This window comes from Bombina bombina, chromosome 5 (genome assembly GCF_027579735.1).
Source record: "Bombina bombina isolate aBomBom1 chromosome 5, aBomBom1.pri, whole genome shotgun sequence".
Lineage (NCBI taxonomy): Eukaryota > Metazoa > Chordata > Amphibia > Anura > Bombinatoridae > Bombina > Bombina bombina.
This window is the reverse complement of record NC_069503.1, coordinates 818,898,973-818,917,985: the sequence shown is the minus strand read 5'-3', so window position 1 is coordinate 818,917,985 and position 19,013 is coordinate 818,898,973. Positions and strand designations below refer to the sequence as shown.

At 35.8% G+C, this 19,013-nt stretch overlaps 1 protein-coding gene across 1 annotated transcript in view; it reads left to right on the top strand.

The window, feature by feature from the left end:
• The window catches only part of ARHGAP28 (Rho GTPase activating protein 28), a 413,070-nt gene that overhangs the window by 242,372 nt on the left and 151,685 nt on the right, over positions 1 to 19,013 (top strand). Inside the window, 2 exon segments of the mRNA XM_053715862.1 lie at positions 2,172 to 2,249; positions 18,704 to 18,866. Of these exon segments, the coding sequence (XP_053571837.1) occupies positions 2,172 to 2,249; positions 18,704 to 18,866 (241 nt within the window).

The window sequence follows — 19,013 nt, the reverse complement described above, 5'->3', positions numbered from 1 at the left end:
ATATATATATATATATAATAAAATCATTTAAACACTTAAGAAAAGAGAATTATCAGTGCTCACTATTTACCTATGAGACAGCAGCACATCTCTAAAGTAATAAGGGCATCACAAAAAAAGTAGTCTTCTAAACCAGTTGCTGCACCCTTGCATGCTTTTGGGGGGGAAATATCTTACAAATGTTATATATATATTTGACCATGTGCCAACCAAAAGACAAGATTCATTTTATAAAAGAATAAAAAGATGAAAATGCTATGAGATAATAACATAGGTGACCTAACATCCTAGCTGAGAATGATTGGTCTAGACGATAAATGTAACTATGTTCTGAAGTTTAATACATATTACATTTTCACCTATATTAAAGCTAAGGAACTTCCAGGCACTAAATCATCATTACTTGATGAGCTCTGCAAGCTTCTGTGATACTAATATATATCAGAAATTAAACACTGCATTCCAAAAGTTCTGTGTTTTCCAGCATTTAATAAGTCATTTTGCATTATTTTGCTTTCTCAGAACAATCAAGGAGACATAGCCCTTGAAAAGACTGTGTAGTATGTTTATCTTATCTTCTTTGCTGTGGCCAGTTACAACCAAATATACATGAGCTCCTGCACTGATCAAATAATAACTGAATTGCAGGGTTTGATGTTCCTGATCCTGCAGTATCCACTTTATTATCCTCTCTGGGGGGGGGGGGGGGGGGGAGTGGAAGAGACACAGAACTATATTAGTGGAGTGCAATCAATATCATAGGGGCATTGTCTTGCACTTGGTCTTGCCTTAAAAATAATGAAGAAGTGGTATTATAAGTTGATGGTTAAACATTTTAACCAAAGCATCATTACACAGGCAAAACTTTGTAAGCGTGCTCTATCATTTTTAATGGAGGACACAGGGAACACTATTAATGCTCATTGTGCTTGTATTACAAGTGGTGAGTTAAAGTGTTGCAAAAGACTACTGTAAAATATAAAAATAAATTGAGACCTGAAGTGAACCATTATTAATTGTATAGCACAGGACTACATGAAAAACACCACTACTTCCTTATCACCTTGGCTTAGTGCTAAAGTGATTAATTACATGAATTCCACTGTACGCCCCCCATTGACACCTCTTAAGTGAAGGATTTAGTTCATCCACACTATGTGACGTGCAGATGTTAGCATGCAAAAATAGCCAAAAACCAGCAGCACCTTATTAATGCAAATGTATCTTTATTTGTGAGACATCACAGCATACAAAAAGCGTTTTTGTATGCTGTGATGTCTCACAAATAAAGATACCTTTGCATTAATAAGGTGCTGCTGGTTTTGGCTATTTTTGGATGGAGTAAAAGACTATTGCAGAGTCTTTACAGCGTGCATCTGCTTGTCTGGGCTGGAGTGCTGGACCTTATACATTGATTCTACTCAGATGTTAGCATGCCCAAGACTTTCTCAAGCTATAAAAAATAACTTTGAGAGAATAAATAGAAGCCCTATTGATTGCCCTCAAAAGATGTTAGTGCACAATAGTGATAAGATTTTTGCCCTCCACTTGCAGTCTAGGCTATAATAAATCATTACTGTACATTGAAAGTGTGCGTATTAACTAACCATTTTATGGAAGATTTTGTTTTGCCCTTTAGTGTCATTTAATTCCAGTTATAAGCAGATCCAGCTCAATAAGGGGATCAAGTGGGTCCAAGGGACCCAGGCAGCACTTGACCAGGGGCAGAACTTCAGTGACTTAGTCAGTCACTGTCAGACCCAGACCATTATGCACAAAGACACAGAATGGGTCAGTGGTGACATTCATGGTGGGACAATTGCATATTGGCTCTAACTTATTGCACAATTGTGCATAAGCATTTATTGCATGCAGATGGGCAAGCTAGCTTAATAAGGTCAGCGGCCAGGCTAGTAGGTTCATATACTAATAAATAATGTTACTACTGGGGGTGCGTCATTGCATTCTCTGACCCAGGCAGCACAATTTCTTGAGTCGGCCCTGGTCATTAGTTAGAACTAATTTCAGCATAATCCAGTTCTTGTAACATGGGCATATGGAGTTTTACATTTATTGTACCAGGTAATCTCTGTACTATGCTAACATTTTATGTATTATCTCATGGCTCTGAAAATGCAGTGATGGTTGAATATTTTTTTCCTTTTCTTTAGCTGTTAGAGAGGCTTGAGGAGACAGGATTAGAAACAGAAGGCATTCTACGGGTACCTGGATCTGCCTCTAGAGTGAAGGTATTTCTTTTTCTCTCGTAGCCTTTATTTTATTAGATCTTTTATTGCAATAATCATATAACACAGGTGATTTGTTTTAATTCTATAGACCACAAAAACTATTTAACCCAATAGTACTGTAGTATTGTGTTCACTCCTAATTAAAATAAGTGTTTTCTTTTAACTGAATCATATTTTATTTGTAAAATGACAGTAGATTTAGAAAAGCAAATTACAATTTGTTACATTACTCAAAAAAAAACACAAGTGAAACAAAAGAGACATCAGACATGAACCCTGGTACACAAGGCAGCATATAACAAACTTGCAATAAATGAAGCTAAGGGAAATTGCTGACAGAAGCTGAACACACAAGATCAGAGAGACACCATGGGCTCCATGTACTAAAGCGTCAATTTTCTCGCCGACAACGTGTCTTCTCAACTCGCTTGAACTCGCAGCTAGCGAGATGTTGCCCGCCCGCCATATGTACTAAAAACTATCCCAAAAAAAGGCTCGTCTAATCCGCATCAAGAACTGGCGAATGATTCATACATATGACGCCTCGCTATTTGCGAATGTACTATTAATCACTTACAATCTGTCAGTCATGTTTGTCCCACGTGACTGTAAGGTGTCAGAAACGTCAGCTTTGTCGCGGGAACATATTGCAGCACTATATAAAGTCGATTTTATAAATTTTTTCAGACTGCATATTTCAAGAACTTGAAGCTTTACTGACTGTTATTCTTATTGATAAATTAAGTATGGCTACTTCTCGATCTGATTCACAGTCCAAATCAAAGAATCCCCACTTTTCACATCAGCAGAACCTGGTTCTTGTCGATATGGTGCTAGACTCGTATGACTATTTATTTGGTTGTCGTGCGAAGCAAACTTCTAGTATCTGTAAAAAAGTATATGGACCCGGATAAGCAATGCTGTCAGTGCTCAGGGACCTGGGAAAAAGGACGTTGACCAAATCAAAAAACGGTACAACGACATCAAAAGATTTGCAAAAGCCAAATTGGCAAAAGAAAAAAATTCAACTCGTGCTACCGGAGGTGGAACAGCTTATGTCGCTGATCTTAATGATTACGAGCAGAGACTGGTGCAGCGTCTAGGCCCAGAAGTAATCGTCGGAATCACAGATGATTGTGATAGCGACCTAAGAGGTAAAACATTAATCGAATTACTATTATTTAAATTGAATGATGATCATATTGTAATTATCCAGTAGAGTTGGTTTATCCAAATATCTATCTTGTAAAGATATTTTGTCAAATCAATTTTTTGGTGCGTCAATTTTGATTACGTTAAATCAATGCAGATGTAGACATGAAGTGTCTCCATGGCTAACAGGATCAAAAGTGAGTAACCATTCAATTGTACACCTCTTTTAAATCAGTTGTAGGTGTTGATCTGATAGACCCTATTGTTTATTATGGTGCTCGCCACCTATTAGCTGGCGAGGGATTTTTAACGAGGTAGGTGCGGAGAAATTCACGAGCGTATAAATAGATAGTTTAGTAATTACTGTTTTGTGCGAGATTTATGTCGAGCGAGTATTTTCTAGCTACAAAAAAGACGAGAATTCAAGAGTTGCGGACAAGTTCGCTCGACGTTTGTTAATGTAAGGTTTTCAATGGATTCGTGGCATAGTACATACGGTTATTGATCCGCACGCAGAAATTTAGACGTAAATAGTCACGAAGACCTCGCAGATAGGGCATGTAATGTTAAACAACTTTCCAATTTACTTTTATCATCAAATTTGTGTTATTCTCTTCGTATTCTTTGTTGAAAGTTAAACCTAGATAGGCTTATATGCTAATTTCTTACACCTTTAATGGCCGCCTCTTATCTCAGTGCATTTTGGCAGTTTTTACAGCTTTACAGCACTAGTTCAAGTGTGCCATATAGATAGCATTGTACTCATGCCCGTGGAGTTACCTGGGGGTCAGCACTAATTGGCTAAAATTCAAGTCTGTCAAAAGAACTGAAGTAAGGGGGCAGTCTGCAGAGACTTAGATACAAGGTAATCATAGAGGTAAAACGTATATTAATAAAACAGTGTTGGTTATGCAAAACTGGGGAATGGATAATAAAGGGATTATCTATCTTTTAAACAATAACAATTCGGGAGTAGACTGTCCCTTTAAAATGGAAACACTGTCAAGATATCACATGAACTCTGTGTTGTAAACCTGTCTCCTATTGTACACATTTGCGGTACCTTAAGATGCTGGAACCTATATAGGACTAGATTATGAGTGAGCACTATTTAGCACTCCTGCTTGCGAGTTAATTTTGCTAGACAGATACTTTTTGTGCACCTTGGGTTCTGCTTATATTACAAGATGAAAGTAAAAAGTTTGTATGTAAGCAGACAAACATTATCACAACTGTGTTAACTTAATCTCCCATAGAATTTTTTGTTTAATAATTTTTATATATATATATATATATATATAAAATGAGTTTAAAGGGACAGTCAACACGATAATTTTTGTTGTTTTAAAAGATAGATAATCCCTTTATTACCAATTCCCCAGTTTTGCATAACCAACACCGTTATAATTATACACGTTTTACCTCTGTAATTACCTTGTATCTAAGCCTCAACAGACTGCCCCTTATTTCAGTTCTTTTGACAGACTTGCATTTTAGCCAGTTAGAGCTGTCTCCGTGGTAAATTCACGTGCATGAGCTCAATGTTATCTATATGAAACACGTGAACTAATGCCCTCTAGTGGTGAAAAATGATCAAAATGCATTTAGATTAAAGGCGGCCTTCAAGGTCTAAGAAATTAGCATATGAACCTCCTAGGTTTAGCTTTCAACTAAGAATACCAAGAGAACACAGCAAAATTGGTACAAAAGTAAATTGGAAAGTTGTTTAAAATTACATGCCCTATTTGAAACATGAAAGCTTTTTTTAACTTGACTGTCCCTTTAACTGTACTTTTAAAGGTAATATGATGTTTTTAGTGAAACTTTTATGTCTCGCATAACAGTTAAACAGAGGTCTGAAGTTGCGCTAACCCGACTTGCGTTAAATTTGATTGCCCTCAACTGAACACGTTTACTTTCAACTCAAAATATGCACGCAAAGAGCTACGATATACCACTTATCGATTGTGCGCAACAGTTAGAGCTCGACATGTAATCTAGCCCATAATAGTACCAGCATAACCACTATTTACTGGTAGCTATTAAACTAAACCCCTTATTTTAGTCTCTCTCTCAAATACACTGTGTTTGTGCAGTGGCTTTCTTAAACATAGCTAATCATAAAAGAAACACATTTGTATTACATTAAATCACACATGAAGTTCTTACAACCTGACAACAGGAAAGTAATTGGGTTATTTATAGTGCAATACATCAAATAATAATATTTGTGACAGTGAAGCAAAGTTATTGCAATAATTTGTTAATTATATCTTAAGATATGTTTTGCAATAATGATAGTTACATCTTGGAGATTATTCAAGACTGTTGTATTTAGAATGTAGGGATTACACTAACAGTTACACTGTATATGTATTTATAGCCTGTGTGTTACTAATTTATATGATTTATTTTAATTACAAAGGTTTATATATTGTATAAAAAATAACAAGCTTCATTGCACTGATCAAAATAATTATTTGATATGTCATCATAATGATAGTAATTTACTCTTTTAAATTCAATTACAACCCATTATAAATTACCATATGAAAACTTTATACTCAAATCTCTGTTTTTTTGTTTTGTTTTTAAGTCAATACATTGGAACACCTAGGTTTGAATTAGTGAAGTCTTCTGAATTATTTATACAATATAACATCTGGCACATCATTTTTGTTCACCTGAATTGGGAAAATGCATTAAAATAATCTGAAACATGCTTTTTCATGAATGTGATTTTTAAATTTTGAGAACAAATTATGATAGTTCAAAAAGTCCTGATACTTTTATAGAGATAAAATACTCCATGAAATATTTTTTTTTTACTTTAATGTAATCCTTGTCATCTCAACACACTTCTGCAAATGATGCATTTTTATGCCTTCCAAAGAAAAAAAGTTTGTTCTTAACTGTCCAACCACTCATGAACAGCCACCATCATTTCATTATCGATCTTGAGATTCATTCCTTCAAACATGGTAAGAGTTAAGGGTAACTCAGGGCAAGTTCTGGCAAATATGGAGGCGATGCAGCAACTTAAATCTAGCTTCAGCAAAGGTAGTCATGGCAACAAAGGACAGGAGCATTGTCTTGAAAAGTTGCCACTTCATTTCTCTGTGTGTAATTATCCAATCAAGTTGGTGTAGTAGTCAACCAAATGCATGTTTTACTTTTAGCTCTATCCTGTAAATGTAACATAATAGTAGTGATGCTCAAGGATGACAATTATCAAAATTCCCTCTGCATCTTAAAACATGGATGGTATAACATTGCCAGTACTTGCTTTAACACCCTATCCATAGTAGAGGAGAGCTATGTTGCTTCCACTGCTTGGAATCTACTTTTGCCTTTATGATAGAAGTGGTACATCCATTAATCATACATAGGCCCTGATATTCAAAGGATTCTCCAGCTTGGAGAGAAATTGTTGTTCAGACTTCACAAGGGCTGAAGTCACTGAATATTCAACTGAAAAAAGGCGGAACTTTCCAACACTGCAAGATCTCTCTTATTTCTGTATGTGAAGGAGAGACAAGTACAGTGCAGTATAGTACTGTATGACATGAGAGTTTTGTTACAATTACACTTTGTGCTTTTTATTTGATATCACTTTACATTTCAGACTGGGTCCTTTCAGTGTTGTTACATTTAAGCTTTCCACTTTCTGATTTGATATTAGAAGTAAATTGTAAAGTTGTTTAAAAATGTATGTTCTAGGCAAATCATGAAATACATTTTTGGTGTTTCTTGTCCCTTTAACATTCTGACAATTATTTATCATAATTTAAAAGAGAGATTTGATTTGTAACTTTTTAATAAACCACAATATTCTATGCAAACAGAGAATGTGTTTGAAAGAGGTTAAAATATATTTTAAGAGGTAAAGGCTGATCAAATAAAAAAGACAGACATTTTTTATTTAAAATGTTTAGTTATGCATAATGAAACAACTTTGCAATATATTTTTATTATTTATGTTGCCACCTTGTTATGTAATTTAAATTGTGAAATTTCGAATTCTCAGAACTTGAACTGCTCCCCGATGACCCGTAAAGGCTATCTCTGCTACATATATGTCCCTAATTGGCTTTATCAAATAACAACTGCAAAGCAATGTACTTTATAGTAGCTTTATGACAGTGACAAGCCATATTGTCTGTGCATGTAAATGATGGTAAGTCCTAGCATTTCAAAAAAATGCTAGTATTTAACAGTGCTGTAAATAAAGGTGACTTTCTGTTGTGAAGTATAAGAAATGGATACAGAAAGTACCTTTATTTGGCTGCAAGCTTCTGCTTAACTGAGCGACCTCCGGGCTCCCACAGTAAAGTCATTTTTTTGCAATGAGGTGACATTTACACATATCAGCTAATAAATGAATTGTATCCATGGACAGCGCTGCGGGATATGTTGGCGCTTAATAAATAAAGTATAATAATAATAATAATAGCTGTGCTAGCCATACCGCACGGTGCCATATGACTGGGACGGCTATTGGCTAAGAGGTGGAAACATCACCTCATTGAAAAAAAGAACTTTTGCTGGCTAACCCTGCTTCATATTTTCCTAGTTGACTTTAACAGATACAAATGCAAAAGGTGCACTTCACACTAGCACTATGATTTTAAATAAGCCTAGTTGTCTCTAGACTAAAGCCTGGATGTGCTCCTACAAATAAGGTAAATGTTGGGTGTAGTTTGGCTATTAAAAAACAAATAAAGCATTCAAAGTGTTAATTTATTTTAAAAATGTTTAGACTTGACTGCTATTATTCTATATGCTTAAAGGGACAGAAAAAAACTTGCAATTATAACACATTTCTGTTGTCTTGCTATAGAACAATGGTTTTCAAACCTTTCCTCAGGCATCCCCAACAGGCCAGATTTCCAGGATTACCTTGGATGAGACTAGGTAAAATTACTCCAATTCAGATATCCACAAAATCAGGCCTGTTAGGGAGGCCTAAGGACAGGGTTGGAACCCAGTGTTCTATAGCAAGACAACAGAAATATCTTATAATTGCAAGGTTTGTACTGCCCCTTTAAGCATAAATAAGTACACTTTGGTGGTCTCTTTTCACCAGCCCCGCATGTCAGCACAACACATATTTCTACACAACTAATATTGCCTAAAAACATAACAACACCCTTAAACAATAAACACACAAGGTGGTGCAAATTAATTTGTTAAAAAGAATGAAGAAAAAAAGTGTAGAAATAATATTTATATTTTTTTAAACTTATTTTCTAAAGCCTCCCACTTGTATTCATAACATCCACAGCTAATTCTCTCTTTATACAGAATTGACATCTAGTATTGTGGTTTTTGGTAGGGATTCCGAGAGACTGATTTAGTGATGAAAATGTTCTTTAAAAAGAGAATGAAAAATGACAGTAATTGGGCTTCATAAATCATCTGAGAGAAATTTTGAAACATGTTTGTAAATAAATTGCATTGCTTGTATCCTGGGGAAATAATCTTTCTCAATCAGTCTAAATCTTTGGGTTTCCATAAAATGACAGGTTGAAAGAGAACATCTACAATTTGGTCTGAGATTTATACTATATCATGGATATCAGTTTTGTTTTAATATCTAAGGATTATAACAACCGTAAAGCCAGAAACAGCAGTTATGACGCAGTGGTCACAACGACCGCTGCTCCATAACCTGTCCATCTGCTCTGAGCAGGCGGAAAGACATCGCCAGAAATCAACCCGATCGAGTACGATTGGGTTGATTGACACCCCCTGCTGGCGGCCCATTGGCCGCGAGTCTGCAGGGGGTGGCGTTGCACCAGCAGCTCTTGTGAGCTGCTGGTGCAATGCTGAATACGGCGAACAATATTCAGCGAGGTCTGTCGGACCTGATCCGCACTATCGGATCAGGTCCGACAGATCTTGATAAATAGAGGCCAAAATGTTTTGCTTATTTTGTGTGTGATTCTATTTTTTTAAAAGGGATGGTATAATTTAAATAAATAGGTACTGTGGACCTGCCTAGCATTCTCAATACATAAACCCAAAGGGACATGAAACCAAAAATATTCTTTCATGATTCAGGTAGATCATAATATTTTAAACAACTTTCAAATTTACTTATATTATCACATTTTCTTTGTGCTCTTGGTATCTTTTGTTGAAAATCAGGAACATCAGCTTAGGGGCGTTCACATGTCTGGAGCACTATATGGCAGCAGTTTCTCAAGAATGTTATCCATTTGCAAGAGCTCTAGATGGAAGCACTATTGTTCTTCAACATAGAATACCATGGGATCAAAGCAAATTTGATAATGGAAGTAAATTGGAAACTTTTTTCAATTGATCTGTCTGAATGCTATTTTTTAGGTTTCATATTACTTTAAGGAAAACTTCATGTTTCATTTATTTTTTTCCCAGATTACATTTTACATGAGGTTCAGTTGTTATTTACAGTTTAGCAGGCATGTTCTCTACTTTATTTGTTTTGGCTTTCTCAACAAATCTATATTGTATTTTAACGTCATGGTCTGTATTTTAAATAAATTATGTATCACAGTGTATCCAAAAAATGGATGCCAGCTATACTAGGGATGCCAGCTATACTAGGAATTAAAAGGAGCCAAGTCAAACCACTTGTAAATTAGGCATCTGTAATTTTGATTTGAACAGCCAATAGAATGCGAGCTCAATCCTATTGGCTGATTGGATCAGCCAATAGGATTGAACTTTAATCCTATTGGCTGATTACATCAGCCAATAGGATTTTTTCTACCTAAATTCCGATTGGCTGATAGAATTCTATCAGCCATTTGGACTTGAAGGGACGTCACTTAAAGGAACCGTCATTCAGTAAGAAGCCGTTGTTTGAAGAGGATGCTCCACGCCGGATGCCTTGAAGATGGACCCGCTCCGCGTTGGATGGATGAAGATAGAAGATGCCGTCTGGATGAAGACTTCTGCCCATCTGGAGGACCACTTCACCCGGCTTGGATGAAAACTTCTCCCGGTGTCGCTGAGGACTTCGGCCTGGTTGGATGAAGACTTCTGCCGCTTCCTAGAGGATGGATGTCCGGTCTTCAGAACAGTAAGTCGATCTTCAGGGGGTTAGTGTTAGGTTTTTTAAGGGTGTATTGGGTGGGTTTTAATTTTTAGATTAGGGTTTGGGCCGCAAAAGAGCTAACTGCCCTTTTAAGGGCAATGCCCATCCAAATGCCCTTTTCAGGGCAATGGGGAGCTTAGGTTTTTTTAGATAGTATTTTATTTGGGGTTTGGTTGTGTGGGTGGTGGGTTTTACTGTTGGGGGGTTTGTTTGTATTTTTTTTTACAGGTAAAAGAGCTGATTACTTTGGGGCAATGCCCCGCAACAGACCCTTTTAAGGGCTATTGGTAGTTTACTTTAAGCAAGGTTTTTTTTTATTTTGGGGGGGCTTTTTTATTTTGATAGGGCTATTAGATTAGGCGTAATTAGTTTAAATATCTTGTAATTTGTTTATTATTTTCTGTAATTTAGTGGTTTTTTTTGTACTTTAGCTAATTTAATTTATTTAATTGTTGTTAATGTAGTTAATTTATTTAATTATAGTGTAGTGTTAGGTGTTATTGTAAATTAGGTTAGGTTTTATTTTACAGGTACTTTTGTATTTATTTTAGCTAGGTAGTTATTAAATAGTTAATAACTATTTAGTAACTATTCTACCTAGTTAAAATAAATACAAATTTACCTGTAAAATAAAAATAAACCCTAAGCTAGCTACAATGTAACTATTAGTTATTCTGTAGCTAGTTTAGGGTTTATTTTATAGGTAAGTATTTATTTATAAATAGGAATAGGAATAGGTAATAATATTAATTTTTATTTAGATTTATTGTAATTATATTTAAGTTAGGGGGTGTTAGGGTTAGACTTAGGTTTAGCAGTTAATACATTTAGTATAGTGGCGGCGACGTTGGGGGTGGCAGATTAGGGGTTAATAAATGTAGGTAGGTGGCGGCGATGTTAGTGGCGGCAGATTAGGGGTTATTAATATTTAACTAATGTTTGCGAGGCGGGACTGCAGTGGTTTAGGGGTTAATATGTTTATTATAGTGGTGGCGACGTTGGGGGCGACAGATTAGGGGTTAATAAGTGTAGGTACATTGCAGCGACATTGGGGGCGGCAGATTAGGGGTTAATAAATATAATGTAGGTGGTGGCGGTCTCCGGAGCGGCAGATTAGGGGTTAATAAATATAATGCAGGTGTCGGCGATGTCAGGGGCGGCAGATTAGTGGTTAATAAGTGTAAGATTAGGGGTGTTTAGACTCGGGGTTCATGTTAGGGTGTTAGGTGTAAACATACATTTTATATCCCCATAGTAATCAATGGGACTGCGTTACTGAGTTTTATGCTGCTTTATTGCAGGTCTTAGACTTTTTTTCAGCCTGCTCTCCCCGTTGATTCCTATGGGGAAATCGTGCACAAGCACCTACGACCAGCTCACCGCTGACTTAAGCAGCACTGGTATTGAAGTGAGATATGGAGCAAAATTTTGCTCTACACTCACTTTTTGTCTTTTAACGCCGGGTTTGTAAAAACCCGTAATACCGGCGCTGCAGGTAAGTGAACAGTGAGAGAAAACTGCATGTTAGCACCGCATAGCCTCTAACGCAAAACTCTTAATCTAGCCAATAGTTTCTTAAAGTCTATAATATAGCTGAACCAGGTTTCCTATCTAGTTATACATTAAGTGATTTGGACAACAATTTTGTTAGTGCTGTTTTAACTGATAAACAGGTACTGTAGCGTAGAAAGGTATACTCTCCTATAGGATATTTGCTCTCTTTTTTGGGGCTGAGACTACAGGGAACTTTTTTTGCTTAACCAATTACACATTAATCAGTTTGATATTAGACAATAAAAAGGGGAATATTTCTATTTTGGAATTTCCATTGAGGCAAAATATATATTTTAATCTTCTAATTTATTTTGTTGGCAGAACATTTTTTAACAGTTTTGTTCTAAGATCTAAACACACACAACAATATTTTGGTTGTTCTAATATGAAAGGCAGAATAAGAGATTTTCTTAGAAGTTTTTTTTTTAATCATCCTTAGAGCCCTACTTAGAATATCTAGATGGGTCTCACTAAAGAATCTGTTTACATTTTCCTTACTTCCCCAGAAAAAGATCAGTCTAATTCAAAGTGAGCTGATCTATATATCCATCAGAGGGTGACATAGTACATATGAAGTTAATAGAGAATCCACTGTGAACATGAGACTGTAGAATCATTCTATTATTCTGTATATTGACTAAGGTAGACCGGATTAGTTAAATAAACTACATTAGAATCTTAAAAGGATGTCTGAGTTTAACATTATGCACTATATCCACTAGAAGCATCAACTGTGTATGCAATGATCAGCAATGATTTCCTTCACAACAGCTGAGTTAATGTAGCTTGTTAAACAGCAACAAAATAGAAATTACAGACACCATATAATGTAACAGACCAGATAGAAAACTTGAAGGGACAACAAACCCCAACATTTTCTTTTGTGCTTCAGATAGAGCATACATTTATAAATACATTTACAATTTACTTCTATTATCAATTTTGCTTCATTCTCTTGGCATCCTTTTTTGAAGGCACAATGCACTACTCGGAGCTAGCTGAATGCACTGGATGTGCCAATAATATGAGGCATGTATGTATGCAGCCACCAATTAGCAGCTCTTAAGTCTACCTAGGTATTCCTTTCAATAAAGGATATGAGCCAATAATATGAGGCATGTATGTGCAGCCACTAATCAGCAGCTCTTAAAATTATAAAAATATTTAAAATTATTAAACATACTGTAAAATATATAGATGTATTCTATGGATTATTTAGAATATTTTACAGTATGTTTAATAATTTGTATTACTTTTTAAAATATTTTATATGTAAAAGTTCAATAATGCACCTTAAGTATACTGCACTGACCCGACCGTGTTAAAATCTAAATCGTGAAACTTAATGCATAAAATGCATGTTTTACATTCCTATGTTTTTACATAGAAAATAATGTACTTTTTATTATTAAATATATATTTCCATATTTATATATATCTGATACTGCTCATGTAAAATACATATCTATATCTATATATCTATAGAAATAGATATACAGGTATTGGTATGAATTAACAAAAAATTAGCGAATGGGTAAAACAAAAAAAAGTGTTTATTATAGCATGGAAACTAATAACAAAAATGCAGAAAACTACATGCAGAAAAGTAAACGGACAGACTCGTTTCAGCTCACGCCTTCATCCATGACCTTTACACGTGTATAGGTATACACAGATATATATAGAAATATGTATTTACAATAAAAAGTATATTATTAAGTGAAGAAAATTGGAATGTGAAATATGTTAATTAAATATACAGTAAAACACATAAATATTTAAGTACATATGTACATATATATATATATATATATATATATATATATATATATATATATATATATATATATATATATATATATATATATATATACAAAGATTGTATAGTAAAGGACAAATGGCTAATATAAATCAAAAAAATACTGCAAACAGCCAATTCAATATATGCTGTATATGAAATATTAATAATGGTGCAGACCCTATAAATACTATCAAAACATGTACTACAAGAAAAAGAACAGTACACCAAAATAAGTGCACCTTATAAAAGATAGGGAATAAAGCACTATTTTAAAGTCAATATAAACAGTATTTATTGCTCTCCAATTAATAGAGCTATATAACATATCCAATGTATTGAAGAGCTAACGGCTGTCAAATACAAAATACACTGTATCAATATCAAGTCACATGACTAAAACAATGTACCACTGCATGAAAGTTAACAACACACAGAGAAAATGAGCATAGCTAGCATAAAAATGCTTGGTGCATAAAAACAGCATAAAAACAAATAACCACCCTAACTCGCTCACACTTCCCCCCCGGATGCAAACAGAACCCTTGTTAAGCACAAAGGCTAATTCTGGGCAGGAAAGTAATGAGGATCTAAGTGTGGCAATACTGTGTTAAATGTAGCCATTTATGCACATAATTATAATTAATACGGCATACCACTCAATCAGCAACAAATGTTCAGAACAAGATACAATACAATACGATGTACAACCTGGTTTACCAGCTTGTATTCATACATCGTATTGTATTGTATCCATACATCGTATTGTATTGTATCTTGTTCTGAACATTTGTTGCTGATTGAGTGGTATGCCGTATTAATTATAATTATGTGCATAAATGGCTACATTTAACACCGTATTGCCACACTTAGATCCTCATTACTTTCCTGCTCAGAATTAGCCCTTGTGCTTTAACTTTATGCTGTTTTTATGCACCAAGCGTTTTTATGCTAGCTATGCTCATTTTCTCTGTGTGTTGCTAACTTTCATGCAGTGGTACATTGTTTTAGTCACATGACTTGATATTGATACAGTGTATTTTGTATTTGACAGCCGTTAGCTCTTCAATACATTGGATATGTTATATAGCTCTATTAATTGGAGAGCAATAAATACTGTTTATATTGACTTTAAAAGAGTGCTTTATTCCCTATCTTTTATAAGGTGCACTTATTTTGGTGTACTGTTCTTCTTCTTGTAGTACATGTTTTGATATATATATATATACACATACATATTCATATTTAGACATGTGTATGTATTTATCTCTATGTTAAAGCCCTATGCAGGCCTTTTTTTCTAACACCTGAGACCTCATATCTTTGAGTCCTTATAGCTTTTTAATGCAATCTTCTAAAATTATTTTTATCAGACAGTGTTATTATGAGTGTAACTGTACTTTTAAATGTATTTTTGATGTTTTTGTGCAACTTTTTTGTCTTGCATAACAGTTAACCAGAGCTCTGAAGTCACGCTAACCCGACACGTGTTAAATTTGATTGCACTCAAGCGAACACGTTTACATTCAACTCATAAATCACGCGCTATTTCTGACGCATTCAAAGAGCTGCAAAATACCCCTTATCGATTGTGCTCTACACGTAGTGCTCCACTCGTAATCTAGCCCTATATGTATATAGTTTTAAAAATCTTTATATACATTATTATAGGAAGTCTCTAAGCATTCCAGGATGGTTGAATAATGTTTTGCAACATATGGTCATAATTAAAGGGGCCTTCTCTAGGTACAGAATAAGAAATGTAAACCTTTTGCTGGCTTTGAAAATGAGACACAATTCCAGAGTAAGATATTTATATTCATTATGTGTTCATCAAATGTTTTTCCTGGATAATTAGGTATATTAATCTCACTGCCTGTTTTCATAGATAATTATCTGTAACTTGTTTTTTTCATATTTAGTGTCAAGAAAAAAAACACATAATAAAAGAAATGCCTTTAATTAGTGAAAATACACTTATTTGCTTACAGGCATTTTTAAAACATTAATTATTCCATTTTGCAAAAGACAAGAACTAAATTATAAAATGTAATGAACTTGATTACCCTACATAAACAAAACCGCTGACTGTAAATTTGTTTACAAATGCTCTTATTATTTCTTGGAAAATATGAAACAGTAAACTGCTACATTTCACAGGCCATACACATATGGGGAAGTTATATATATTTTATGTGAAAATAATTAGACATAATCACTCACAAATTTATGAAAATGGTACTGCAAAACAAACTCACAAATAGTTTATGGACATATGATGATACCTACTGTTTTACATAGAAACCTAGAAAAATAGATTTCGACGTCAGCTAAGAGCCATAGGCCTAGCTAGTCTGCCCAATATTTCCTAAAAGTATAAACTTATCTAGTTGGTGAAATAGCCTTTTGCTTATCCCAGGCATTCTTAAAGTCCCCCCAGAGGGTTTGTCATTACCACCTCTTGTGGGAGTTTATTCCATGGGGCATATTTATCAAGCTCCGTACGGAAGCTAAAGACCGCTGCTCTATAACCTGTCCACCTGTTCTGATGCGGCGGACAGAAATCAAAAGAAATCAACCCGATCGAATATGATTGGGTTGATTGACACCCCCTGCTAGCAGACAATTGGCCGCAAATCTGCAGGGGGGCGGTATTGCACCAGCAGTTCACAAGTACTGCTGGTGCAACAATAAATGCAGAGAGCGTATGCTATTGGCATTTATCGATGTGCAGCGGACATGATCTGCTATATTGGATCATGTCCGCTCGCACAATCATAAATATGCCCCCATGAATCAATCACCCTTTCTGTTTCTGTGAGTGCTTCCTCAAATTACTCCTGAATATACTACCCTTCAGCTTGAGATCCTGACCCCTTGTTCTTGAATTTTCCTTTTTATAAAAAATATTCTCAGCTTCACTGAGCCCCTTAATATACTTAAAAGTTATTATAATTTAACCTCTTTCCATTCTCACCTCTAAGCTATACATATTTAGGTCATTGAGCCTCTCCTGATAAGTTTTATTCTTTAGACCATGTACCGTTTTAGTAGCCCTCCTTTGCACAGATTCCAGTTTGTTCATATCCTTCAGGAGACATAGGCCCCTATTTATCAAAGGTCTTGCGGACCTGATCCGACAGTGTGGATCAGGTCCGCAAGACCTTGCTAAATGCGGAGAGCAATACGCTCTCCGCATTTAACATTGCACCAGCAGCTCACAAGAGCTGCTGGTGCAACGCCGCCCCCTGCTGACTTGCGGCCAATCGGCCGCCAGCAGGGAGGTGTCAATCAACCCGATCGTATTCGATCGGGTTGATTTCCGGCGATTCTTGTCCGCCTGCTCAGAGGAGGGGGACAGGGTTATGGAGCCAAAAACACGGCCCTTCAAGATCCATACATAGCTTGATAAATATGGGCCATATCCTCCAGAACTGCACATAATACTAGGCCTGACTTGTGAACTGTAAAGTGGCATAAGAACCTTACTATTTCTGCTGCAAATACCTCTACCAATACAACTGAGCGTTCTACAGGCCTTACTCCCTGCAATAATACATTGCTTACTAAATTTTAAATCATCTTAAATAATAATTCCCAAGTCCCGTTTCTCATTTGTAACAGTCAGTAAAGTATCATTGAGTCTGTACTGAGCATTTGGATTTTTCTTTCCTTAATGCATAATTTTGCACTTTGCAGTGCTATACTTTAGATCCCAGTCATTTGTTTTGCATAGGCAAATATGTTCATGCACACACGTGCACGCACTCGCACACTCACACACATACACAATCACACACGCAGGCATAGAAACACGTGCGCATGCACACACACACGCATGCACACTCACACGCGTGCATACACACACGCGCACATGCGCACACACACATGCACTTACACACACACGCATGCACACTTACACACACGCGCAGACACACGCACATGTACACACACGCGCAGACACACGCACATGTACACACACATGTGCAGGCACACTCACACATACACTCACACACAGATCGGCATGCCCAGATCAGGAAAAGTCCCCAAAGGGGGCCAAGCAGACTAAATGGAGAGAGGGCAGCATTGCTCTTTACAGGAATATGCTGCTACTATGGTGCCAGAGGAATTGCACCCAGTAAGATTAGAAGCAGTAAGCACAACAAATGAGATAAAAAAAAAAAAAACACCACGGCCCCCACTGGAGGTCTCTCATGATATTTAATCTACTGGGACCTAGCTGAACACATCTAGTGAGCCAGTGACAGGAAGCATATGTGTGTTGCATCAATCACCAGCTAGCTGCCTAGCTCCTCCCAATAGTGCATTTCTGCTCCTTAACCTACCTAAGTATGATTTTCAACAAAAGATTCCAAAGAACAAAGTGAAATTAATGTTAGAAGTAAAATTGAATGCTCTAGCTGAAACGTAAAAGTGTAATTGACTTCCATGTCCCCTATGCACTGCATTTCGTAATACATTTTCTAAAATCATTTAACATTGATGTTTCCTTAGCACAGGTTACATGGTTTTACATATCAAGAGTAGTTCGGGCATACACCTCTTAAAAACCCAGGTATAATACATCCCCTTTACTTTGGCCAATAAGCTTATGCTCTGAGCTAACCAATCACTTTGTAGAATATGGAAGGCTCAGGTAAAATTCACCACATTTATGTATGATGGAGACAGTAAAGGAAGAAGATATGAAATAATATTTAGAGATATTTTACACCAGGCAATGTAAATAATCAATATATATTTTAGTATTGTTTTATTTTAATTAAACTATTAGGGGGATTCATTATTAAGTTTAATGTTGCATTTTTGCATTGATTTGTAAACCCAATCTTTTGCTTTCCTGTCTAGAGCCTGCGTGAGGAACTTGATACAAAATTTCAGGACAACACATTTGACTGGGAAAAAGTTCGTAATAATGATGCAGCGGGCCTGCTAAAGATGTTCATAAGAGAGTTACCCACACCTCTGTTTACAGTGGAGTATCTACCTGCATTTATTGCTTTAGTAGAAAGTAAGTAAAGAAACATACTTCATTTTACACAGAACATTTTCATTATTATAAGCACAATAGGGAAGATGTCAAAGAGGGGGATATAAAATCAAGTAGGTGGCACATAGAAGTAAGCAGGAACAAGCCATAGATAGAAACATGTATGTG